The 26,138-nt window shown below is 40.9% G+C and overlaps 3 protein-coding genes and 1 long non-coding RNA gene across 4 annotated transcripts; 2 read left to right on the top strand and 2 right to left on the bottom strand.

Annotated features, from left to right (window-relative positions):
- Positions 1 to 843: 843 nt before the first annotated feature.
- On the bottom strand, positions 844 to 11,878 carry maco1a (macoilin 1a). The gene is made up of 11 exons (XM_035182825.2): positions 11,621 to 11,878; positions 10,522 to 10,663; positions 9,392 to 9,518; positions 9,107 to 9,230; positions 8,800 to 8,978; positions 7,285 to 7,828; positions 6,874 to 7,032; positions 5,651 to 5,833; positions 5,117 to 5,237; positions 4,224 to 4,398; positions 844 to 3,084 (listed from the first exon to the last, which is right to left on the bottom strand). The coding sequence occupies exons 1-11, from the start codon at positions 11,698 to 11,700 to the stop codon at positions 2,882 to 2,884; spliced, it is 2,037 nt and encodes a 678-aa protein (XP_035038716.2). The 5' UTR covers positions 11,701 to 11,878; the 3' UTR covers positions 844 to 2,881.
- A 1-nt stretch (position 11,879) lies between these two features.
- Positions 11,880 to 15,460, top strand: srfbp1 (serum response factor binding protein 1). The gene is made up of 3 exons (XM_035182827.2): positions 11,880 to 12,026; positions 13,052 to 13,501; positions 13,630 to 15,460. Exons 2-3 carry the CDS (start codon positions 13,073 to 13,075, stop codon positions 15,010 to 15,012), a joined length of 1,812 nt encoding a protein of 603 aa, XP_035038718.2. The 5' UTR covers positions 11,880 to 12,026; positions 13,052 to 13,072; the 3' UTR covers positions 15,013 to 15,460.
- Positions 15,461 to 16,439: 979 nt separating this feature from the next.
- On the bottom strand, positions 16,440 to 17,510 carry LOC118124750. The gene is made up of 2 exons (XR_004698770.2): positions 17,338 to 17,510; positions 16,440 to 17,211 (listed from the first exon to the last, which is right to left on the bottom strand). It is a non-coding gene; the product is annotated as an uncharacterized LOC118124750 (long non-coding RNA).
- On the top strand, positions 16,825 to 25,554 carry e2f3 (E2F transcription factor 3). The gene is made up of 7 exons (XM_035182828.2): positions 16,825 to 17,187; positions 19,692 to 19,809; positions 20,180 to 20,420; positions 20,610 to 20,741; positions 21,566 to 21,680; positions 21,894 to 22,077; positions 22,327 to 25,554. Exons 1-7 carry the CDS (start codon positions 16,975 to 16,977, stop codon positions 22,614 to 22,616), a joined length of 1,293 nt encoding a protein of 430 aa, XP_035038719.2. The 5' UTR covers positions 16,825 to 16,974; the 3' UTR covers positions 22,617 to 25,554.
- Positions 25,555 to 26,138: the final 584 nt, after the last annotated feature.

Genomic DNA, 26,138 nt, shown 5'->3' with positions numbered 1-26,138 from the left:
ACTTATTTTTAAAAACAGCTTAAAAAGCAGACAGAAAAATTCAGTCATAGTACCTTGTTAGTGGCACAGATGCACTTTCATGCGCAGTTATTTCAGAATACCATTATTTTATCATACATGAATGCAGTATTAGTTGCTGAGATGTGGTGTTAGATATTAAAGCGCTATCAATAACATTAATAACAGTATTTTCTGAACGTAATTTGGATCAATGCATGTTTGTATTGTCACAGTTACGGTTTCTGATGCTGTACCTTTGAGTAAGCAGGACTGTTTTACATTATCTTCCAGGAAATGCAAGCTCAATAGTTGAAAATATTTACCAACCTAACATTTATAAACAGCCCATTGCGACACACATACAAAATTTGGAAGGCAAAGCAGCTCTGTGGCTTTCGGTACTGAATGGATCTTGTCCTCGAGGCACCTGAAGGCAGCCTCAAACCAGGGGGCCACCGCATTTTCCCTGTTTTTAACCACTGGCAGAGCAACAAGAATGTGTGAAAGGACTGTGTGGTCGGAGTGCAGGTCTGAGCGATGTCAACATAAACTAACAGCTTGCAAACAGTTGTCAGCTACATGGAATTGTAGCTTCTGGACTAAGAACGTCTTGAAATTAAAATTGAAAATGATTGTTTGGATACCGAAACAGAAAAGGTTGGCACACATCGCAGTTGCACTTACTATAGTAAAATTTGTAATATAACAAGAAACAAATAAAATTTAAAAAAAACTACATTGACTAGAATAGTTTTTTTTGTTTGGATGTCACAGATAAAATGTGTTCACATTTGAGCTAGAAAAAGTAAAACCAGACACAAAGATAATGACACAAACTCAGACTTAACGGCTTGCATTGCCACCAGCAAGACTTTCTTTAATAGTGATGGTCAAAGTGAGGAGGGTGACATAGCCACCATCACTTTGAGAAAATAAGCATGGTGGAACAAAGATGAAATAAAACAAAGCACTTGTTTTCAACCTTTTCCTCCTTCTACACAAACTTGTAAAAGCAACTCGAGAACTGAAGTCACAACGCCAGAGCAATCCACAAAAAAAAAAATACTTCTTTTTTTTTTCCCCAGGTAGGAAACATGACAGCACAACATGGTCAAACGGTTCAGGGGTAACCGTTTCCCCAACACAACACATTCACTGAATCTTTCCTGGTGGACGTTTGGGAAATCAACTGAACATGATGGGAGATATCAAAGTGGTGCCTCTCAATAAAAAGGTCTGGAACAAATAAATAAATGAGTGAATAACGCAATCGGTCCGACTGACCACCTGCTGCGTCATCAAGATTAGCCCAGCACCATGTAAACACAACACCATCCCGATATGTTCTAATGACAACAAAACAAAATGACAGCACTCTTCTGCAAACCTTATGCTAGCTACATCGATCAAAGTATGGATGAAAACCGAACATCAACACTTGGCACTTAAGAACGGAAAAGAAACCAACAAAGAAAACATTCCTCAATATCTTAATGTACATTTTTGTAAACAGCTAAATGCCGAGACTAGGGCATGATAATAGACAATCGGTTTGGCTGGTGTCTGGCATACCAATACTGTGTCACTGTGAAATGACATGGACCTTGGCCAAAGTTAGGTCTTCCCTTTTAAGTTTGCGAAGATCAATTAGCTCAAAGCGGTCGAACGTCTCTGAGGTGACACTTCATTGGTTTAACTTTTGAATACTGAATTGAAAGGACTGGATTGTGAGAAATCAGGCGATTCACAGCCAGAGAGAGAAAGGGACGGTTTTGAAGTTCGATGCTTTTAGATCCCAGAATTGCAAAGTATGTGGTTTCTGCGTCTGAAAAAGAGAAACTGAAAGGCACTGCAAGATCTGCAAATAATGGTAACGACTGGTTACCTTGACATCATTAAATCCAGTGGACAATATGGCGTAACGGGTTCTAATTTGGTCCAGAGGGAGAGGAAAGGTTTCGGCAGCAAACAGGTGAACGCTTATGGAACATTTTGGCAGTGCCAGGTTCGAATCTAACAGCATTTTTATTTTATTTTAGGACAAAACTGAATCTGCTTCATCCACTTACTAATAATCCTGGAGAGTCCACTATATTCCAGCATTAAGGGGCAAAATTGTACTGGAATATCTGAAGAATACAGCAAACGTTTACCTGCTCAATATCACTATTTTCTAGGAAATGTACATCGGTGTAACTGAACTGAAACGTTACAAAACAAACAATCACTGATTTGAGTAGATGGCAATATCAAAACATGAATAGTTTTACATTCATGTATCTCACACCTGGCTTTACTTTACACATCTAAACTTAAAACACGTCTTCTGTCTTTATATAAACGATCATGGAGGCCAATTGTTTTTTTCAAATAAAAAGGTCTGGGAGTGAGTTCACTATAGAAGTGAGTATGGCTGTGGGGGGGATTCATACTGTACAGCAAAAGAAGACTGACATGACGTGATGCATGATGGCTCTTAAGTAAAAGTTTGGCCAACAAATTGCATGTTCCTTTCTCCCCCTTTAAACAGATCATGCTGTCTAATGGCTAAATCCCAAAACTCAATCGTAAAAACAAAAAGAATCTGATTGTACACAACCCCCTAAAAATAATAGTTCTCATAATAGAACCAAAAACTAACCCGAGTACACATATATAGAGGGGCAGTGTGCACTGTGTGTGTGTGTGTGTGTGTGTGTGTGTGTGTGTGTGTGTGTGTGTGTGTGTGTGTGTGTGTGTGTGTGTGTGTGTGTGTCTGTGTGTGTGAGTGCAACAACTGTCAGGGGCTGGTAAACTGAAAAACAAAAAGCCAGAACTGAGAACGTCACTGAAATAAAGAAAGAGAAAAAGTCCTGTCTGACACAAAGTGTGGACGTCAGAGTCACTTTTTGAGGGGCTGGTAGACTGAGGCGTTGGGGTCCAGGGAGGAGGGACTATTGTCCATGAACTTGGAAGAGTAGTGCGGGGCGACGGGGCTGAGGTTGTTGCCGTCCGACGAGTAAGACAGGCTCGGCATCACCGCCATCACCTCGGCTATCTTCTGCTTCAGCTCTGCGATTTCCTGCTCCCTCTGGTGGATCTGGCCTGGAGGACATGGAGGATAAAGAGACGTTAATCACACAGAGTATGCAGCTGAGTGGGGGGGGACGCACATGACCTTTCAAACTGAATCCCTGAGAGCTCAAAAGGTATTTATGTTTCCTTTGGAGAGATAAAACTATTTATCTGACTGCATTAATTAAGTTACTCTTGCCTCAAAGTTAAAATCAAAGTACCTCATCACATCTACGTATATATATGACTGAGACCTCGAGGACACTGTACGCTCACCTACACCCACTGGACGGTACTAGCTGTCAATTACACATTATCCATGTCCCACGATCCCGTGCTTTAACGTCCATTTTAATCTAAATGGGAACATTATTTACGAAATGAACATCATGCTGTATTGAGGAAGACTTGAAACTATTGATCAAGACTAGAAACTTTGTATGACAATGTTTAAGGAAGTTATAAATCAAGTGAGAATTAGAGTCATGTTCGCCAATAGAACCTGACTTCTCTTTGCAACCAGTGGAGTCGCCCTCTGCTGGTCTTTTAAGAGAACACAGGTTTTAGGCACTTCAGCATCGGCTTCACTTTCTTGACCTGTAGTGTACGTCTATTTTTTATACAGTCCATGGTTGCAATATTACCTACAATGGGCTAATGCATCCAGAAATGTTAGAGCCAGCTACCACTTTACCACTGAACAGTGTGGGAAAATCTCTGACATACACCGACAACATTAAAACCAGTTGCCTGTTTTAATACGTTGGCTGATCCGTGTATACACACACTGGCATTGATTTCATTTTACAAGCCCAGGATCTTATATTTTTCAGCCAAATAATGTGCAGTGTGGTATTCTTTTACAAGCTAATGATTAATAGACTGCTACAGTGCTGTCCCGTTACACAGCAGGTGTTTGACATGTCACAGCAGTTAGACCACAGGTATCATTCATCATATTAGTCACATCGCACTGTCATGGCTCAGTGGGAAGAGAACTGAAACATCTTTAAGGAGATTTAAGTTAAGTTTCATATCTGCTTTTCCTTCTCTGACAAGAAAAAAAAGATCTTCTACATTTTCACCTCCACCCTGATGTTAAGAACCAAAGACAAATTCTGTAGCTTCTACAATGCTTATTTCACTGTATCCCCACAGTCCCCACTTACCTTGTGCTATCTCCAGCTGCCTCTTGGCATCTCCCAGTGCAGAGAAGAGGTCCAGTTTGATCCTGGTCTCAGCACTGAGGCTGTTCTCCAGGTGCTGGGTCTTCTCCTGCATGGCTGACAGTGCTGACATCAACACCTCTGTGTCCTTCTCATTCTCTTTGTACTTCCTCAGCTCCTGTGTGTAACAAGTGTGGTAAGAGTAATAGGATATTAAATTAATGTATGGTTACACTACAAAACATTATTTCTTGTGCATATTTTATTGCCCAAACAAAACTTGTACTGTTGATATGGCACAGAGTGTCTCTTTATTTATTTACACCAATAGCTCAAACTTAATAAACAGCGTCAAATGTTATTTAAGGGATCATGTGCTCTTAGAAATTGAAGTGCTCATAGATAACTAGAGATCAATATAGCTAATTACTTTTACAGCATTTAGTGCTGCTCTAAACCTGCCTGTTTAGAATGGGCTGTTCACTTGGCCTGAGGTAATACTAGGTTGCAGCTTACTTTCTGAAACCATAAAAGTGACATTCAATAAATTGAGCTACGGCAAATGAAGGTGACAACATCACTTGCATTATGAGTTCCAGCAAACTCTGCTACAGAGCGCTGATCGCCTGTTTATTAGATGTTTTTTTACCATTGAATGTATTGCATGTCTATATCGCGCCAAATTTGACACTGCACTTCCTTGGGCCCTTAAAATACATATGCAAAGTTTTAAGCCGATAAGTTGAACGATTCCAGAGACGTGCAATCCACATACGGACAGAGAGTGATTTGTGGAATTAGCAAATAGAAGATATATTTTTCAATCCTGTGACTGGCCAAGTAAGTGCACATTTACAAACATGAACTATTATGTTAATGAAAATAGTCAGTCTCACCTGACACTTGCCCTCCAGATCCCTAATCTGCTCCTCCTTAAGTTTCATGTCCAAGCTGAGCTTCTTATACTCCGTCTCTAGCTCTCTGATACGAACGCGAAGAGAGTCATTAGACTCCACTCTGTGGAATAAAGGAGAAAAAGAGCAATTACATTGTGAAAAGGCAAAAAGTTAAGAGGCAGAAAATAGAGGGAACAGATTATATGGTACACTTGGACATAAGTGCTGTATGCAACACTTTATATAACAATAGTAATATAAGAAAATAAAACAAAATAACCCCTACTGAAGAAATTGCACTTATTGCACAGCCAGTGATGAGAAGTCGTGAGAACCATGAAGCTATCACACCCCCCCCTGCAGCTTCAGGCAACATTATTTTACATTTTAATTGAGTTAGGCACAAATGAGTTTACATTGGCGTCCTCTGTTTCATCTGCCACAGGGAACAAAGACCAATCTCTTGAAAAGTGCACTGATACTCTGCTTTCCTTGGTTCAGAGGTTAACATCCCAACAATCATTTAATGAGTACCTAGTGGCAGCAGCTAATGCTACAGCTCTGGCAGCCGTGGCCTCCTCCATCTTCTTCCTCTTCCTCTCCTCGGCCAGCTGTTTCTCAGCCAGGGCCCGAGCCTCCTGCTCAGCCTTGAGCCTCTTCTCCAGCTGGGAGATGGTCTGCTTATCTTTCTGCTTGGCCTGGACGGCGCTGTGGAGCCTGAGGTGTGAGGAGGAAATGGTCAAGCAGGTTGGATCATAAGGTGAACATGGGTATGAGATTGAGAATTGAATATTTTGAGTATTTAGGTAGATTTTTTAGACAAGACTTTAAAAGCCTCCTCTAGCACCATCAGCTGGTCAAAGTAGTCACTTATAATGTGAAATATCTCCACACCTTGGGATGAATTGGTGACAATATATGATACAGACATCAATGTTGCCATGATAGTAACCTATCTGGTACAATATCGAATTTTCATTTAAGAGTGAAATATCTGGTGTTTCCTATTAATCACTTAGACTGTGGCAGCCCGCCATTTTTCCAACAAAGTTTCATAATATTTTTTATACACTTATAATAACATAAAGGTATAACTTTGTGTTTTGCACCATTGCTGCTGTGCAACATATGACTCAGCCAATGAAAACATAAAATTATAAATCATGTTCTGTGATGGAAGATTTACAATATCTGACAAAATAAGCTCCTGAGACATAATCAGGGTCATCTCTGCTTAGAAACTTAACACCAATTCTTTTCCCCTAAACTATGGAACTCTGGACTTGGAAGATCTGGGTATTCACTAGAGGTTGTAATGGAAACAACTATTGCACTGCATTATGGGAAATGTAGGATCCAGCTTGGTTGCTTGGCCCACACTACAGACTAAATGTTGCAGTTTCTCTGCCTCTACTCCTTTCATTTTGACCATCATCATTCAAACCTGTTGTCTGAAAATCCCACAACTTTAAGGATGTGCAATGATAAACCACCGGAGTATCCCTTCTATAAATAAAATGCTCCAATGCTTCCAGTTTAATGCATTTTTTGTGCAAAATTTACACACTGACCATCACATGGCCCATCAGTAACCAGCTGCTGTAGCTAATTCAAACTACTTGGTAACAAAATCCAATCTTTTCATAATATCTGCTGATATCTCAAGATCAATAATCCCATTAATTGTATGACGACTAGAGAAAAGTTGTTAGAGTAGAGGTGAGTATTGTTGGTGTGCAGACTGCAGATGCACCCACTTGTTCTGAAGCAGCTCATTGTCCTGGCGGAGCTGGCCCAGTTCAGAACGAAGGCTGCGGTCCTGGCTGCTCATAGAGGACAGCTGACTCCGCAGGTCGGACTCCAGCTGCCTGTTGGCCTGGAGATCTGCCTTCAGTCGCTTTACATCCTGCTCCAACCTTATAGGCAAGAAGAAGAGAGGGCCATGAGGGCCACAGGCAATATAGAAATACTTGTTTCATTATGCTAGGGAAGGGGATGACAGCATCGACGAGTATCCTCAAAGTGTCAAACTAAAAAGGTACAATGAAAATGCTGTTGAATGCTTGCAAATGTTAATTACATCAACAACTCAAAACACCAGAAACAAGATGTACAGTAAGAAGAAGCATGTGTTTCAAACGGTACGAGTGTGTGTGTGTGAGTCTTACCGTACTAGAGCATCTGGCTTGCCCAGCTGGTTGTTGGGAATGCAATTCTCCACCGGATCCTTCTGACCCTTCCCAGCCCCTTTCTGCTTCTTCTCGTTCTTACTTGTCGATGAGCCTTGCGGCACGCTGCCATTGGTGGAGCTGTGATTCCGTGGAGATGAATTGGAAGTGCTGCCCGCACCTCCACTGGCATTTTTATAGTTCTTTCCCGTGCCGCCCATTTCCTCCTTCGAAGTAGTGTGTGTGTTAGTGTCCGCGGGGGGGTTTTCTCCAGCCAGGTCGTTATTTAGTCTCTTTGCCCCGACGTAGTTCTCAATATACTCTGTCTCCTGTAGTTTGGAGTCCAGTGTGTGTATAATACTGTTGTTATTGATTCCAATGGAGTTTGTTTTTTTGCCCTCGCGCTCTTTTGCAGTACTGTCCTTTCCTTTTTCCCGGTACTCCAGTTCTGGTAATGGGACTGATGTGCTCTTCTTTGCAGGAGGAGCTCCGTTTTGGGATATTACTGGAGGTTCCACCTCTGAGATCCCTTTAGCTAAAGCAGCTGGAAGACAGTGAGCACAGGAAGCGTTAGTGAATGTACGAAGCTATCCAGATAGAATTAACCAAAACCCCAAGGCCAAGTGAAATGTAATTTAAATTACTACAAATTCTGACATCAAAGTACCATAAACTACAGCTGCTGACTGCAAAACGTAAAGAAAATGCTCTTCATTAATTATATTAAATAATATCATGATGATAGCCCTTGTTATAGATGTGAATCCCCACATGAACGCTCTATTTAACTGTGTATAACGGCAAATTGAATATGTGTAGGTTTTGTACCGCTGTACAACATAACTAATGGAAGTAATCCACCTGGCTTCTGAGAAATTGCAAATGACCGCATTTTATTTTTGTTTTTTACATTTCATAGATTTAATGATTATAATGAAAACAGTCATTAACTGCAGCACTAATTTTAGCCGCAATTAAAAAAAAGAAGCAGCTACACAGCAACAACTCCCCTGTAATATCACAGAGCAAAAGCCTCCTACTTGTTATAATTTACTGACTTGCAGTCGCAACCCATAGTTCCCCTAAAAAAATTATACCATAGAGAACTATTTTTAAACATTAGGTAAGGTATATAAACACAGATGGTAAAGTTATATTTCCACAATTGGGTTCATAATGATTACTTAAGTTACCTGTCCATACATTTTACCTCATATTTCCTGCTCTTATTTCTTTTGTAAAATAAAGAGTGAACTTAAAGTAGATTTTTTTTCTTGGTCTGGACCAGAAGAGCGAAAATCCAGGTGTGAAATGTAAAACTTAAAATGATTAAAATATTATGGAAAACTTTTTATATACTCAAAAAATGAGATTTTGTAGCTCTGTATAAATGTGTGCACTGTATCATTCGACCATTTCTAGTCATTGTTGCTTCTTACGTCTGCAGGATATGTGTTTATATGCACTTTAACTTTGCGTAATGAGTGTAGGTGTTTTCTTTGGTGCGTCTCTCACCCTCTTCTGCCTCCCTCTCTTGTCTCTGCAGCATCTGTTGCTCTAAAGGCAAAGCCTGCTGTAGAAGCTGCATGTAGAACTCATTCTCCTTTTGCACTTCCTTCTGTTTCCTCAGTCGCATCTTGTAGCTAACGTAGCTCTTAAACCCGAAGCCCAGCGTCACCACTGGATAGCCGATACTGGGAGGTGAAGAGAAACACGGTGTCAACTTTTGATAATGATATCATTCTCCTTTTGGGCAGGATGTGCTGTAATAAAATTGTTCTTCTTCCCATGTGCATTACGGATTAAACAATGAGACATTTACCAGTGCGCAGCAAAGGGTCGACACAGGTCTACATGAAAGTTCTTCAGATCTTTGAACCGTATGGCAGCTTCGATGTACACAAACAGAATCCACAGCGATACAGTGGGTAGACAGACTCCTCTCTCTGCATGAATGTAGGGAGAAAAATACATCAGCACTTTTAGTTCCAGCACTGAAGAAACTTGGCAGCAATGAATTTCTTGTACACACATTATTTCAGGAGAAAGTGGCCATTTGGCTGGCAGACACAAAAAGAAAAAGATTCAACAGAAAACTTGGACTCACCCGTGTGCCAGACATACTGGACCCATACGTAGGTGCTGGCGGCAAAAAACAGCCATTGGACGGGGATGAAAAGGAGGCAGATGATGTCCGATGTGAACGCCACACATACGAAGAAGACAGAGAACGCCTGAGTGAAGAAGAAATGAGACAGACGATTAAGTACGTCACATGAATGGCACTCAGTGGAGTGCTTACCACCGCTAAGGCCCAACAGTCCCCTAAAATTAGATCAAGCTGGACCAAATTGCCAACATTCCTGATTTTTTTTCCCCACAGAAATCATTGAAAAATGTTAAAGAGAGTGTTTTTTAAAAATCCTGTATGCGCACCAGACTTTAAGAGGTTCTTCCCTGACTCATACTGCATCCACCAAGTTTTGTGGGAGTCAGCCCAGGAGTTTTTACATAATTTTGTTTACAAACATACAAACAAACGACAACAGGTGAAAACATAACCTTCTCGGGCTTGGTAATAAAAACGGCAGATTTAGTATATAATATTTAGCTTCTGGTTGCTACAGGTCAAATTTCAATTATGGATTTTTTTAAATTTTAGGTAATTCGGTTTATTACCTACTGCTTTTTACACCGTATTGTATCGTTTCAAGCGCCAAGGCACGATTGCCTAAATTATTGGACAGCTTTGGCTCAGGAGTTAGAGCGGGTTGTCCACTCAGCAGAAGGTAATGGTAGTAATCCCGGTCTCCCCCATACCCCATGCCCAAGTGTCCCTGGGCAAGATACTGAACCTCTAATTGCCCTTGAGTGAAAGTGATACACTGTATGAATGTGTGTGTGTGTAAATGCCAAAACTGTAATGTAAAGTGCTTTGAGTTGGATTTGATACTAGAAAAGCACAATACAAATACAGACCATTAAAAAGGTGCAGTGTATAAGATTTAGGTGAAAGGGATCTATTGGCAGAAATTGAATATAAAATAACCCTTGTGTGTTTCGTCTAAATTTTTGTTTTCTTTTCCATAGAATGTGGCCTTTATATGTAAAAACTATATATTTACATCGGGAGCTGGTCCTCTCTACGGAGGCCGCCATGTTTTTTACAGTAGCCCAAACTGGACAAACTAAACACCTTTTGAGTTTTTATGACAACTGAAATGACAAAACCCTTACCAGTCCCTGATATCTGAAGGAGTCGTAGACGCTGCGGATGAAAAGCCAGAATGGCCACAGGTACTCAAACCTGAACTCCAACACAAAGTCGGCCAGCAGAACCAGGACCCACACCACGAGGAACTTCAGGTACAGGAACGTGCTGCAGGGAGAGGACAAGACGGAGAGGACAGCGTGAGACGACTACACAAGACTTACTGAGGATTTAGATGGTATCAAGACATCAGGTTTATACAACAGTCTGGTGTCTATGAGACCGTGTGACTTGCAATGTAACCTGAAGGTCACACAAGGTTTGAATACAGAGAAATAACCATGCAACAGTGATCGTGTGTGAAAATATAAGAATCTCCAAGTGTATTAAGTGTTGCTGTGATAGAAGGAACTGAAATAGATTAAGTATCGGCTGAGAAGTGAGAGAGGAGGTTGGTAGAGAGAGGCTGAGAATGTATGTATAGAGTGTCATGTCTAGACATGCTACTAAAACGGCTTTATTTTCCTTCACTGGCCATCAACCAGTGTAAAGGAAAACACACTGTGGAAATAATATGTGCGTTAAATATGCTTCAGTCAGTCCGGTCTAGTTTGGCGGTGATTGGCTATTTACACCTCTGGAAGACAAAGCACAGGTGAGAGCCCCGCCGGCGGCTGGCACCTCAAAACGAGCGCCCCTTGACATTGCCGTTGTCATCTCAGGAACAAAACGTTTCCTTCTCACTAGTTCATTCAGCCCAATTTATTTATCAACTACATCTTTTAAAAAAAAACAAATAGAAAAACCAACAGAACGCGTTAAAGTCAAAATTAAATGTACACAAAGTCTCCCTGCCACGTTTAAAATTTGAATTTAGCCAGAATATGAATTTATTGAGCTCGGGAGCAAACCGCGAACGAGACGCTCCGCGAGCAGCGTCGGGGCCTGTGACTCAACGCTAGCACGCTCGCTTAGCTCGTAGCTCGGATTGTGCAGAGACATGACTGAAGCTGCGGCTGCCGTCGCTGACTTCAACATATGCAGAGAGGCGCCATTGTTACACAATCACGCCCCCCCCCCGCCTCCCTCTCTCCCTCCCACCAGCCCCCAGCCCACTCTCGGTACCTGCTATATATACCCTCCGTGATTCGGTTCCGTTTTAACGGCCGTCGGAGTTTGCTGCAATCCGCATTGCGCCGCTTCATCCTCCCCCCGGAGATTCGCTGGAGCTCTCGGTGCGGTGACGGCGGCTGGAGGCTGGAGGCGTCATTCGCTCATCCTCGCGTCGTCGTCGCTGCTTCGATCCTCCGCCACTGTTGTTGTTTTCTGCACATGAAACAAAGAAATAAATAACAACAGTCCGCTACAGGCCCCGCCCCTTTTCACGACACGCTGCACCCCCCCCTCCTCCCCTGTCACCGACGTTCAACGTCATGACGCGCGAAACAAACATGGCCGCCCACTCTGAGTGCCAACGAGTGTAGATGTGTTTCTCTCTAATTTAAGTGTTTAAAGCGGTCACGTCTGAGCGGTAAGTGTGAAAACAGTGAAATATGTCAAATAATTTTACCCTACGCGCTGTAGTTTGTTGTTTTTACGCTGCTTGTACGTATAAAAGTCATATTTACACCTAACGCAACGTGATAAAACTTACCCACGCTCACCGAACCACGTTTGTTTTGCCAGACGTGGTCGTTTCTGCTCCCTCCACGGAAATGTATTTCTCCTAAAGTGTACCCAGCTGCGACGTAACATTATAAAAAACACTATTTCAGTAAAGCAGCGTAATACACGTGTTTTGTGAGTTTTGTGTGTCAGGGAGAACGTGAGGATACCGCACTGATAGCACCAGCGAATTTAAAAAATGAAATGTAAAAAAATACTATAAGCACCAGGGGAGGGATTGTGCTCTACAGTTTACTTACAGCGTAATGCAAAATCACTCCCCTGGCGCTTATAGTATTTTCTATATTTTATTTTGTGTCCTGTTTTTTATATTTATACTTGCTCAAATACACTCCAGCAAATTCCTTGTATGTGCAAACCTGCTTGGCAAAAAAACGTCGAAGACAGTGGGATCCAAAAACGCTCCGAAACTACTCCAGAATTATTACTTATAATTAGTGAGTCCTCCTCAAACAGGTCTACAATATACTGTCACTTGTTATTGTTTGTGTGCTGGACGTTGTGTTCAGAGCTTTTTAGAAACAGTCTATGGTGCAGATTGAAGTTAGAAAACCTTTCATCCTACCTGGTTTATCTGCAATGAAGATTTTAATGTTTTACATAAAATGAAACTGAACTACCTTTATTACTCTTCATGTGTATCCTATATATAATCTTGAAGCTTTACCAAACTGGTGTTATTTTTCACCCCCCCCCCAACACACATGCCAAATGTGAGGCAGGTTAGTGGAACAGTTCATGAGTTATGCATTACACATACAGAAAGATAGACGTTTGTGGAATTAGTAGGTAGATGCTGTTGTGGTTGTTGCTATTGACAATGTGTGTGTGAGCTGTTACTAATGTGTAAGTGGTTTGTTTTTTCAACAGATAATACATACCCAGGACAAGATGGAGAAACTGTTGCTATCTGCTGAGGAAAAAGAGAGAGAGGAGGAAGAGATTGAGGAGGAAGGTGAAGAAGATGATGATGACGAAGAAGAAGAACTGGAGGGTGATGACGAAGAAAAGATTGGTTCCGATGAGAAATTAAAAGAGGAACAGGCAAAGGCACGAGCCAAAAAGAAAAGAAAGAAGGTTCCCAAACCCGCTAAGACTAAAGACAAAGAAGAGGACAGTGTCCTGAACCTCAACAACGAGGTGGTGAAGATGAGGAAGGAGGTGAAGAGGGTGCGAGTGTTGATCATCAGGAAGCTGATACGACAGATCAGTGCCTCGAAGAAGAAGAAGGGGAATGAGGCGCAAGTTGAGAAGAGTCAGAGGAAAGCTGCCCGAATGCTAGAGGAGATCCACGCCATGAAGGTGCTCAGACCAGACATGGTAGGTTTCATAAGAACTTTTTCATAATTTTTGGAACACATTATCCAGCAACCTTTAGCGAAAAATGTAAAAATTATTTGACAAACACAAAAATGTCTTATTGTTTTATTGATTTCTCCCACATCCAGGTGACCAAGAAAGCCTTGCAGAAGAAACTCAACTTTGAGCAGGTGTGTAGAGACCCCAAGGCTACCATTGTTGACCGGGCTTTAGCACGCATCGCCACCCACCCTCAGTTCAGCAAGAAGATCGAGGACATTAAAGCTGCTGTGGAAGCCTTCAAAGAGGATAGGATAAAGGATCTAAAGCAGGGAGGAGGGGTAAAGGTGCAAATTCAAGCCGAAAAAGTAAAACCGCCGTCACCAGACAAAAGTAAGGAAACAAAGAAAGACAAAGAAGAGGGCAACGTTAAAGTGCAGGGAATGTCAGAAAACAAGGAAGGAGATGGTATCCCTAAAGATTCAAGTGTTGCTAAACCTAAAACAGACACAGTGTTAGCAGCTCATTCATCCGCCACTGCTGATGTTCAAAAGAAAGACATACCAGAGTCTGAGAGTGTGTGTCCAGTATCGACACAAAGTAGCAAAGTAAAGGACACTGTGAAAGATGTTCCTCAAAGTAAAGGTGCAGGAATGAAACCAAATGCCGCAGTGCTTCGAAAACAGGAAGAGGAGGAAGAGAGTGATTTAGAGTCATCAGAGGAGAAAGAGGGTGATTTAGAGTCATCAGAGGAGAAAGAGGGTGATTTAGAGTCATCAGAGGAGAAAGAGAAAGATTTAGAGTCATCAGATGAGAAAAAGAAAGATTTAGAGTCATCAGATAAGAAAGAGAGTGATTTAGAGTCATCAGATGAGAAAGAGAAAGAGTACTTTGATGACAGCACAGAGGAACGTTTCCTCAAGCAGTCCTCCCAGTCGGAGGAGAGCGAAGATGACTTCTTCGTAGGAAAAGTCAGCAAATACAAGAAGAAGAAGAAGAAGCAGAAGGACGTAGAAGGGGAGAAAAGGGTGGAGACAAGTGACAAGGCGACAACTTCAGACAGGGTCCAAAGTGAACTTGATGAGCTCGAGTCCAGGCTGAAGTCTAAAGCAAAGTTTCAGTCTGTCTTCTTCTCTTCGCTCTCTGGGCCTAAGAAGAGTGCTGGTGAAGGTGCAGGCAGGGGAAGAGGTGGTGATAAATTTAGGGGTTCAAACAGAGATTTCAGTAAACAATCCAAGTTTCAAAAGGAGTTCACAGGACCAGAAAGAAACTCAGGGACCAAGTACAGCAGGCCTGAAGACAGACGGAGTGAGTCGGGGGAGAGGGGCTTTGCATCTGGCGGCAGAGGGAGGGGACGAGGCAGAGGCGATTTCACGAGGCAAAAGGTTCAAATGGGTCGAGGTGCCTTTTCCCAGCCGGCACCACAGCAGGCACTGCATCCATCCTGGGAGGCGAGTAAGAAAAGAAAGGAACAGCAAGGACAAATCCCGGCCTTCCAGGGGAAGAAGATCAGGTTTGATGATGATGACTGAACAGAATCGAGTGACTCACAGATGTAGTTGATTCTTGTTGTCCGGCACATTATGTAAATGTGAAGGTTGTCCCTGCTAATGTTCTGTGACAGTGTTTTTAAAGTATGTAAAAGAACAATGGCCTGACATTTCTTTATAAAACATCATGAGAATGAAGTTGTTCAAACATTGTGATTTCCAAATATGATTTAGATTCAAGCAAATAACTTCTCTGTGTTATAGGTTTACCAGCTAACAAAAGACTGGGGAAGATATTTGATATTTGTAATTGTGATTTTTATTTTTTTTACTTTTAAATGGATTAGTCAGTGTCTATATTCTATGAAACTGATGTATGGAGATACACTTGAGTGGCAGGAAGACAACATTGAACCAAATGACAGTTTTGGTTTTTCCTCATTATTTGTGTTTGAACAATATAAATGTTGTATTTACAGATATGCCCCAATTTACTGTCTTCTCTTTTTGTTTTTCCACAAATGGTGCTATAGATTCATTTGTTGGTTTTCTGTGTTGAAGTATAAGTTAAGTATTCTGATAACATTTAGATAGCCAATGTCAGTCAGTTCAGATTGTATGAAAAATTTAAGGTAACCCGACTAGGGAAGACAACACTTGTGGCTGTGGAAGCTTGGAGAAATCCGTTGGTTGGACAAAGATGTAGTTAGCCCATAAAACTGACTTTGCATCATTACAATTTAACATCACTACAGTCTCATGCCACCTAACTAAACACTTCCGACTTAACATCATTGTTGCTTCATCTGGACTTGAGGGCAGCTTTTGACACTGGATCATGAAACACTACACTTTTAAACTGCTTGGAGAAGCATGTTGGTAAATTAAGGGACAGTTTCATGGTTTCGGTACCCAGGGATCGGTCCTATGCTCTTAAGTTTTTGTGTTTGCTTGCCCTTGCTGACATCATCTGCAAATATGATGTTCATTTTCACCAAAACATCTCCCCCAACTCCTAAATGCTAATCAATTAGTTGTTAGTTTTTTCAACAAAATTCATTAATTTCAGTCTTACCTATTGAAGTAATTTTTTAGGCTGAACAAACTTTTGTCTTTTTTCATTGGAGTAATGGAAATGTAGATTAATGTTAGTCCTGTGTTAATGTGTATATTGCACTTTACTGCAGTTTTGTACTAGTTTATGTACTCTAGGGTAATCTACAGAAATGCATCATACAGTCTACATATGCAACACAGACCTGTTTTCAGCTTTTGTGACAGCATTCAGTGTTTTCCAACCAGTTCTAGAGGGTTCTCCAAAATGTTTTTTATCTTAAAAAATAGATTCTTTTTTTATGATTCAGAATTTAATCCTCCATGTCATTAGGAAAATAAATCAGCCATTTGGGGTTTTATCGCTTAACGGGAGGGGTGTAAAAATGCATTCTGTAAATAAACTAAGAAGTAAAGCCGTCAGAAAAAATGTGCTTTATTTCCCTTGGAGATGTAACTTCAAGTTTCATTTGTCCTTTGCAAGTTGACAAGGGTTCAACAGTACAATGAAAAGTGGTGGACGAGAAGAAACAGGTCAGTTCAGCAGTCTAATAATTAAAACAAAATAAAACCAAGGTAGAAAGAACTCTATAAAAAAAGTCAAACACAATACGATACAATACTAAAACCTTATATATTCAAATGTGCAAATATAGTGGCAACTTTAACTCTATGGAATGTGTATGTATAAGTTATTCAGGTAAAGTCCATGTACGTCAAATCACGTACACGCCTTTACGTACACAGAGCGACAGCCAATAGAAACCCAGATGCAAATGAGGTTTAAAGGTGTCGCCAGGAACCTGAGTTTCGCGCGTAGATCTTCTGCAGCTCCGTGTGTGTGTGTGTTGGTCTGCAGAGCTGGACCCTGGATACGGCCCCTGATCTATCGGACAAGCGGGGGAAAATGAGACGTCGGCCCCGCAGCAGGAGTCAAACCCACGGAACAAGATGATCAAGCAGCTTCTCTTGGTCCCGGAAGGCTCCGACGGTTCAGAGGGAAGCTCCGCCGCCGGGACCCTCACCCTGCAGACCGCCCTCAACGAGGCCGCCTCCGTGGAGCCGCATGACGGCCTGAAGTTCCCTGCGCCTCCCGGGCCCTCCACCACCACCACCACGACAACCGGCCCGGGGCAGCAGCCATGTCAACGCGAACAAGCCCAGGTAAGAGCAAGTAACCGGGTGCAGCTGTAAATATATATAATAACTTTAGAGAGGGGCTACTGCTAAAGTCATTAACAAGATAAACGTGACTGTTCCCTCAATGTCAGCCATGTTGCATTGTTTACATCACACAGCCTGTGTTGAACGCACCTTTCTCACACCGGGCATGTTCTTCTTAATGCAGTCTTTATTATTAAATACATGTTTGAAGGCTTGTTACCAGTTCTTCATGTGAAATTAGCCATATTTACTTTATTTGTTTTCGCCATTAGTCACAAACTGTTTCACGCCACAGCACCGGAAACTCCAAACGTCCCTTCAAAATAAAAAATAAGATTGTTTAAAGGGATAGTTCACCCGCCGGAAAAAAAGAAAATTCATTCATTATCTACTCACCATTATGCCGATGGAGGGGTGGGTGAAGTGTGTGAGTCCACTGAAGACCTCTCCTGGTCACTCCACACAGACACCATGGTCAAGAAGGCTTGTCAGTGTCTTTTTCCACAAACTTCCACTGGTGCACCATTGCGAGCTTGCTGACAGGCTGCATTATGGTCTGGTATGGGAACCGTTCTGCTCGCAGCTGCAAATCACTTCAGAGAGTGGTAGAGGCGGCTCAACACATTTCAGGACACACTCCGGGCCATTCAGGACATCCACCAACAGCGGTGTCTGTGGAAGCCTTCCAGCATTCAGACTGATCTCTCGGTTAGCATCTGGCAAATGGTACAGGAGCAGGGCCGCACGCACCACCGGATTTAAGGAAAGTTTTTATTACAGGCCGTCAAGCTTCTAAACTCATTGTTTAATCCTCTGTAAATCTTAATGACCTCTGGAAAATATACAATAATTTATACATACTTATGCAGTATACACATGTCACTTTCTAGTATTATAAAATTGGAATTCAAATTTTATATTTAGCTATTCTTACTTTTTTTATCGATATATTAGGGCTGTAATGATGCGCTAAATCCAAGATTCGGTTCGGACCTTGGTTTTTGTCGCGACTCCGTCTTTGCGTTTCAGGAACCAAAACTGTGGACGTCTGGACCGCGGTTTCGTTAACATCCCTACTAAAGACGATGTCGCACCATGTTAAGCCATATGAGATACATTGTAATTTGTGAATATTGGCTGCACAAATACAACTTTAAAATTGATTGAAATTGAATGTCATCTAATACATTGTAGCACTGGCCACTGTAGCTCAAAGTATATTATATTGGATTTAATGTTATGGCTATAATTATATCCCGCTTAAAACTCTTGGTTGGATTTATGTTGTGTTAGAAGTGTCTGTTTTGGTGGCATGCTTTTATTTTGAAGGTGAAGTTACAGTCGTGTATTTCCTGACTTTACTTATTTAAGCAGACTGAACCATGTAATGTAATGTTCAGCCACAAGCTAATGAGTGTGGAGGCCTTGGATCAGCATGGCAGGGGGATGGGGGGGGGTTGTTGCTTCCCTGCAGAGGGTGGCGAGCTACTGTCCCATCCCCCAGGTAACAACACACCAAACATTTAACCTAACAACACCCTCAGTGCTTCTCATTTGAACACCAATAATCAAGTTTTGCCCATATTTTACGTATACAAATAACAATACAAATTTAATCAAAACACTTCACTTGATTAAAGAGAAAAACTACAGTCCAGATAGAAGATAAAATACAAATAAAAAATGTAGAATGCAAGGTGATTTGAGTCAAGGTGCTGTACAGGAACATTAAAAACAGACACAATGAACAGGAAACAGAGTAAAATCAGGAAGCAACAGTTTAAAGCAAATGAGGTTTTAAAAAAGTTGAATAAAATAGGTAAAGGAAATAAAAATGACAAATCTGTATCGAAATTACAAAACAAGTTGAAAGAGATAATACAAACAATGGATAGATTTGTGTAAAATGATTAAATGTTATTAGAATGAAATACAATGATGGTATGACCTTGTAAAGTAGCTTAGTTTAATGCACTTGTGATCTCAGGGGTCTCGTACAAGCACTCAACACACTTCTATCTCATAGTGATAGTGTAGTGTCTAGTTACGGTTACTTTCCACAGTTCTTCTAATTCTCCCGCTTTGCCTTAAGTTGTATTAAGTCAGCCTCCTTCACACTTACATTTATTGAAGGTATATCCATTTTTCTCCAAGATAGAGCAATTGTCCTCCTTTCCTGCAGGAGTCCAAAGTCAATTTAAGTTATCTGTTTTGAATTAGTCCTTTTGAAATATACCAAGTACACATAACTTTGCTTGATCAGTCCTGCAATCACAAATACATTCTCAACAACCGGACTCATTGCTTCTGATTAAATATAATACAATGGATTGGTGAGAAGATTATAATGTATTATGGCCCTGTGAGCCACAGGACTCAATGACATAGTTGCAATGCAAACTTAAAATTTTAGTTTAGAGGTATTGTAATACCAACCATTTTGTGTATAGTTGAGGTATACATGTATTCTGCTGTCTCACAGCGGTGCAATTTCTTTCTCTCAGGCAAAGAGAAGACTGGAGCTGGAAGTCGGTGACCCCCAGGATGAAGGCGGGACTGCCAAAGCCATGAGGCCCACGGCCCCTCTTTGCAACACAGAAAAACAGAAACCCTTGCATCCAGGTATGAACAGCTGTTCTTAGTGGTTCGCCTTTTTTGTATTTACCCACCTTTTTATAAAAAAAACATGTATACCCACTGATTTTGGTGTATACGTGTTAAATCATTCTTCATAGCTGCGTGTATTTATTCATTCAATCCCTCCTCACTTTGCTCAATCTTTTTATCTCTCTTTCTCACTCATGCTGACACACACTGAAACATCGTCATCACACACATATGTTAACTCAAACGGTGTAAAAATTGCATTATTTGGTCTTTGCAAACACAACTGTTGTACGTATATATTTGCATATAGTGACACAAGGCAGATCACAAGTATTGAGAAATAAAGAAGAAAGAAATAATCGCACATTTCCTCCCATTTTTACAGGTCCCGCCCCCAATCCCCGAACAGGCATGTCTCGGATTGAGAAGTCGCGCAATGACACCTCACTCTGTTTGCTGACACGGAGGTTTATAGAGCTGCTAAAGAACTCCTCCAATGGCGTGATCGACCTAAACTCAGTCACCATTCAGCTCAATGTCGCCAAGAGACGTATCTACGATATCACCAACGTCCTTGAGGGGATCCGGGTCATCAAAAAGAAGTCTAAAAACAATATTGAGTGGATGTAAGTATGAATGGATGCTGTAGGAAGTGTATTTAGGAAAGGAGCTTTTAGCACTGAAAGCGCATATACGCACATTCACTAATTTGTCTTGGTTATTATTTAGAATGATTCAACATAATAGTCAGATATAATATGTTGATGTTTGTCGTGGCGTTCATCCTGTATTGCTGCTTGAATGTGTGTGCATAGGTATGCTCCACTCAGTAGAGAAGAAGCTGAAGAACTGCAGGCTCTCAGTGAGCAGGAGAGGAAGCTGGACGAGGCGATTGAAATCTGTATGTGCAAAGTTCAGCAGATGTGGCAGAACGGGTACAATCAGAGATATCCTTTGTGAACTCGGCTTCATTACCTCCGCCAAGATGGTTATCTTTTCACCCCTGTCTTTTTGTTTGTTTGTTGGTTTGTTTGTAAGCAAGATTACACAAAAGCAGCTGAGTGGATTTCCAAGAAACTTGTTGCAAGGATGTGGTAATGGGTCAGGGAAGAATCCATTTAACTTCGGTGCAGATCCGGATCAATGGGCGGATTAAGGACATTTTTTTTTCACTTCCTTTATAATTGTGAGATTGGGTGTTTTCTGCTGTTGGCCCTGTCTGGCCTTGGTGGCAGTATGCGCTCGAATGAGTATCATTAGATTTTTATTGTGAGTTGTTGGAAGTCAAGATTTTCCATTACCCAGCATGTTGCGTTTGAGGCGTTTCTGGAGCTTTATGTATATTTATCATTCTTCCAACTAAAAGATCAGACACATTTCTGTTACGCAGATGTATCAAAGATGCACAACTAAATATAAGTTATACATAAATATAACACATAAATATAAATCCTCATCTGTTTTTGTACATGAAGCCTATTTTAATCTTCATCTATTCCAAAATGATAAAGAAAATCACTAAAGCCTCTGATTTGAGAGGCTGGAACTAAACTAAGAACAAAAAAATTAATTAATCAGAGATCAAAATAGTTTCAATTATTTTACTGTTGATAAACTGATCGACTAATTGACAAACTATTATTTTTTTGCTCTGTGAAAAAGAGCTGTATATTGTATACACTTTTTGTGACATTTCTCCAGTTAGTCATTGAATGTGTCCCTGTCTGTATATAAAAACACTTTGATTATCATCCTTGACCTTATGGAAAACATTTTCCTATTTGACCTATGAGGATGTTCAGATGATCCCCAGTCTGAAAGAACAGACTGTGATTGTGATCAAAGCTCCTCCACAGACAAAACTGGAGGTCCCACATCCAGAGGAGGTATGTCTCTCAACATATGATGAGTTCACTTTTCTCTTTTTTAATTTGTCATTATTTTGAGTGGAACCATGGCTGTGGTTTCAGTTGTGCCTAAAATTAACTTTGAATTTTTATCTTTAAATTTGAACTCCTCCAGAAACCGCTCTCGTAAAGTGTCTGGAACTGTTCAGAGACATTTAGTGAAAATCACCGTTTACTTGCCTTGTGTTTCAGAGGCTCCAGGTCCACCTCCGAAGCACCCGGGGGCCCATTGATGTGTTCTTCTGCTCCGATGACCCCTCTTTGGTCAGCAGAGATGTCTCTGTGGCCAATGGCAGCCACTCGAAGTTGTCCACCAGTAGGAATGACTCGGTCCCAGTTTCGCCTGACTCGTCCTTCGCCAAGGTGTCTTCCAAAGGTGAGTCTTACACTTACAGATCCTGTGGTCCATCTCACTGATTACTCATGCAAAGGGGGACTGAACTGCCACAGAAAATACCCATGAGCCTTTGCCCATAAATGGGGCCTTTCTATAAGACGATGTATTTAGTTATAACCCTACTGTTAAATGGCTGGTTCACATTTACTTTGCGTTTTTACACCATCATTGCTCATGTTTTTTCCACCAACTCATGTCTCCTTATCCACACTCCCATTATCTTTCCAGATGACGCTAACAATACACCCGGAATCAATAGTATCCGCAACACGCTGTCCGATCCGACACAACATTCATCACCGGTTACTGTTGCCCCCACCTCCCTCGCGCCCGCCTCCCTCACCTCCCTACAACCCCCCTCGGAAGACCAGCAGAGCTTTGTCCCTCTCGCCTCACCCGTGGCCTTCTCTGTTGATGGAGAGCAGTACCTCGTGAGCCTGGCTGACAACGAGGGCATCACTGACCACTTCTCCTCTGTCGACCTGGGGCAATTTCCAGTGAAGATGCCCCTTGTCTGAGCAGCTGTTCTTATTGAAATAATCAATAATTCTGGCGGCAGTGGATACCTTCACACAAACAGGATATCACAGGGAATTCTAATGAAAGTACTGCTCCGAATATGATTTAAAAAAAAAAAAAAAAAAATCCAAATTTACCTATCCTGGACAATGTAACTCTGGTTTACTCACACTCAGGTATGTGAAGGTAGATGCAACACAAAAACATTACAGGGGAGCTTTATTGCAATGACCATATTGTTCTGAATACTATGGTAGACGTCCTTACGACTTGTGGACTTAAAGGAAACTGTGGATCAAAGTTCCTGTCGTGAACATGAAGGATCTTTCTCGACACAGCCAGAAGATTTAACCGTCCGTTTGGCGTCATTATCTGCTGAGTTTCCTGTTTTAAAAACTCCTGACACTTTTTTTGGACTTCAAGGAAAAAGTTCCACAGTGGATGGTGATTGTGCATACCACAACTGCATGTTTAATAATTTCTTTTTTTTCTCCTTATTTTGAGACTGCTGCTGATGATCAATAATACAAAATTACATTTCTGTGCCTCATTCCCAAGGGTTAATCCCTCATCACTTTGCACTGACATGGAAATACTTGTCTTGGGTTGCCTGTCGTGTGATGCACTGATCCATTCTTCTCTCATCTTATCTCAACAAAGGATCGTGGCAGATACCAAATGCTGATCTGTTTAAAAATCTGTATATCTCACAGAATTGTAATAGTTGTGATCTGAGGTATATCGAGGCTGAGGAAGGCTGCAGCTCTAACAACTGAAGTGATGCCTCATGTCTGAATAATATACCTGGTATTGGATACACGGAATTTAATAACACTGACAAACTGTATGTAATGGGGATCAGTCATTTATAAGGTATTGGATTGGTGCTTTCCTGTCAGCTATGCAAAACAAACTACAGCATAGCTCAGTCTGTCTGACTTTTGGCTTCACAGTTTTCTCAGGGCTCTGGGACCTTTTGCTAGAAGTGCAATTTTTTATATTTGTTTGAATCAAAAATGTTTATGGCATTTCCCAAAGTTTGACATTATACATTTTGAGTTCATGATTTGATAACACTTCTTTTGTATTTAGTCTACTTCACATTGCACGATTTTCAGCCCGATTGGCCAGTTGCTGATGAGTTTTGCAAGTGGCCGACAAACCCCTTCGATCGGCAATCACTATGTGTGAACTCCTCAAAGACGCGATTAGAGAGGCTCGCTGACGCGTCGAAGACTCTTATGCCTTTTTATAGATATAACCTCCAAAACTGAACGAGTTCGGGTTGTGCTCGGTTATTTTTCTCTTGGCCTCAGATGAGTTCGGACAGAAATATGTGGCCCAAGCTGTTCTCTATTCTTTACAACTGTGACGTCCACAGAACCGTTTCACTGCCTCCACTTTTATTCTGAAGCGGGATGACACAGAAGAGCAGGAGATTCACTGGGATCCCTGTGTCTTGTGTGTGTTTTCGTGATTAGATTTAGTTTGCGGACCATTCGGGAGTTCCTCCTGAACTCAGTATAACTGCAAGACCTCAGATTACAAGACAGTCATGTTGTGTGAACTACCCAGTGAGTCGTAATGTATCTACTCAATTTTGGTGGCGAAGAGTCATCGGGCTCTCCAATTCACCGACTGCTTTTTGAGACGTTAAACATCCCAGCAAGTTATTTTCTGAGGTACAGATGCAGCCTGTCATCAACCCTGTTGCTGTTGATAAACACAACATTATTTGGCTACACTGTGACTTGGTACCAACTTAACTGATAAATCTCCTTTCTGTAGAAAAACCTGTCCTTGATCATAGAGACTGCAGCTCTTGTAGTGTCAAATCAACCTTGGAGAGTGAAAGGTTCCTGATGAAGTTTTGAGTGACCTTTAAGGCTTAAGCTTCTCCTTTGAGTGCTGCTTAAACTAAAAATGTGAAAACTACAGGAAAATAAATCTTATCAATATATGAAAAGGTTGTCATTTATCCTTAAAACCTACTTCAGAAAGAGCCAGACCTTTGTTGTAGAGCTGAAATAATAACAGAAAACCACTCTCCAACCATTTTCCTAATATATACAATTTAATTTAATAATTTTAAAACAAAAAATTCAAAATATTTGCTGGTCCGAGCTTCTTAAATATGAGGATTTGATGCTTTTTGGGTCATACATGAGACATCTTTGGATCTGGTCAATTATAACAGGTTTTTTTTGTTATGTTTCAACTTAATAAACAACAACAACAATTATTTGTATCTATGATACAAATAATTGTTGGGTGCCAGCTTACTGTCAGAAATTGACAAGTTCACACTTTGAATCCTTGGACCATACGTTGAAGTTCAAGCTGGTTAAAGAATGATCGACTCCACTGGTGGGTTTGTGTGTAATGTCATTAAGGAAACTAACACAGGGCAGTTTTGAGCATTCTTGAGGATGCGACACTAAAGGTCTAATGTCAGCATGTTGTGCTTTTTTTTTTTTACCTGCTCTTCAGAGCTTCCACGTCATGGATTTTCTTATTTACAGTTTTTGATAATCTCAGTTGAAAATGAGTTTGCATCACGAGTGCTGTGCACCAAAGTTGTGCCCACGGACCTTGAGGGCTAAATGGCTGATATGTGAAGGTAAACTGACTGTCAAGCTGAAATAAATGCCTGTTCACATGAGCTCACACTGTATATTCACTTATTGTTACTACTTGTATTTCAGCAGTTACCCATAAAGACAATGATAATGAGGTGATTCATGTTCTCAGAGACGTCAGAGGTATAACAATAGTTATTACAATATAAAAAAGGTTGAATGTATATTGATATATTGCTTATGCATTGTGTAAACACAGTGTGGAGGTATAACACATCTACCTCAGATTTATAAAATGTTTTTTTTCTGTTTGTTGACTGTCATTCTCAGCTCATAAATAAATCGTGATAATTATCAATATTGACTGATTTTTATATTTAATATATTTGACCAAGCTACATTGACCTCTGGTTTGAAATACAGTTTGACCTGGTACCATTGACCCCACACAGCATAGGTCACAGCTTTGTGATATGCATATCACGAAAACAATGTATCAGCAGCTGTGATTGGCTCAGTGATACATGATTGTGAGGCTACTGTCAAGTTCACTTGCCGAAGCTTTAATTGTGTCAAATCCTTCCACAGAGCAAATAGATGAGTCTTACCATGTTATTTTACAGTGAGTTGTAGGAAAACCCAACTTCATTGACTCATCCCCTTCAAACCTTTTGGCCGTCTAACAATATTGTCAATACAAAGATGCTGTAGATCATAGCAATAGGTAAATGGTGTCCAGCAAGCTTTTATTTAATAAGTGATGGATGGTTTACACATGTTTGAAAAATTGCTCGTCGTCGTTTCATATTTAGATAATTTGTCATTTTGGCTTGTCATCATATCGTAAATCTTTAAACAACTAGAACTACAGTTTTAATTGAGTCGTCCATGATACAGTTAATTTGCAAGGAAGTCAGTAATTGTTTCTAGATGTTTCTACTC

Source organism: Hippoglossus stenolepis, chromosome 17, assembly GCF_022539355.2.
Source record: "Hippoglossus stenolepis isolate QCI-W04-F060 chromosome 17, HSTE1.2, whole genome shotgun sequence".
NCBI lineage: Eukaryota > Metazoa > Chordata > Actinopteri > Pleuronectiformes > Pleuronectidae > Hippoglossus > Hippoglossus stenolepis.
The sequence above is the reverse complement of the archived record's forward strand: the minus strand, read 5'-3'. Positions and strand labels throughout refer to the sequence as shown.

What these genes read in the sequence shown, in the direction of transcription:
- maco1a (XM_035182825.2), bottom strand. Translation starts at nt 11,700, where the DNA reads ATGAAGCGGCGCAATGCGGATTGCAGCAAACTCCGACGGCCGTTAAAA. An exon ending in CCAGTATGTCTGGCACACGG is followed by an intron (nt 9,231 to 9,391) that starts GTGAGTCCAAGT and finishes ACATTCATGCAG; the next exon opens with AGAGAGGAGTCTGTCTACCC. An exon ending in GCATTAGCTGCTGCCACTAG is followed by an intron (nt 5,238 to 5,650) that starts GTACTCATTAAA and finishes TTTATTCCACAG; the next exon opens with AGTGGAGTCTAATGACTCTC.
- srfbp1 (XM_035182827.2), top strand. Translation starts at nt 13,073, where the DNA reads ATGGAGAAACTGTTGCTATCTGCTGAGGAAAAAGAGAGAGAGGAGGAA. An exon ending in AGGTGCTCAGACCAGACATG is followed by an intron (nt 13,502 to 13,629) that starts GTAGGTTTCATA and finishes TCCCACATCCAG; the next exon opens with GTGACCAAGAAAGCCTTGCA.
- e2f3 (XM_035182828.2), top strand. Translation starts at nt 16,975, where the DNA reads ATGATCAAGCAGCTTCTCTTGGTCCCGGAAGGCTCCGACGGTTCAGAG. An exon ending in AAAAACAATATTGAGTGGAT is followed by an intron (nt 20,421 to 20,609) that starts GTAAGTATGAAT and finishes GTGTGTGCATAG; the next exon opens with GTATGCTCCACTCAGTAGAG. An exon ending in CAGAACGGGTACAATCAGAG is followed by an intron (nt 20,742 to 21,565) that starts ATATCCTTTGTG and finishes CTTATGGAAAAC; the next exon opens with ATTTTCCTATTTGACCTATG.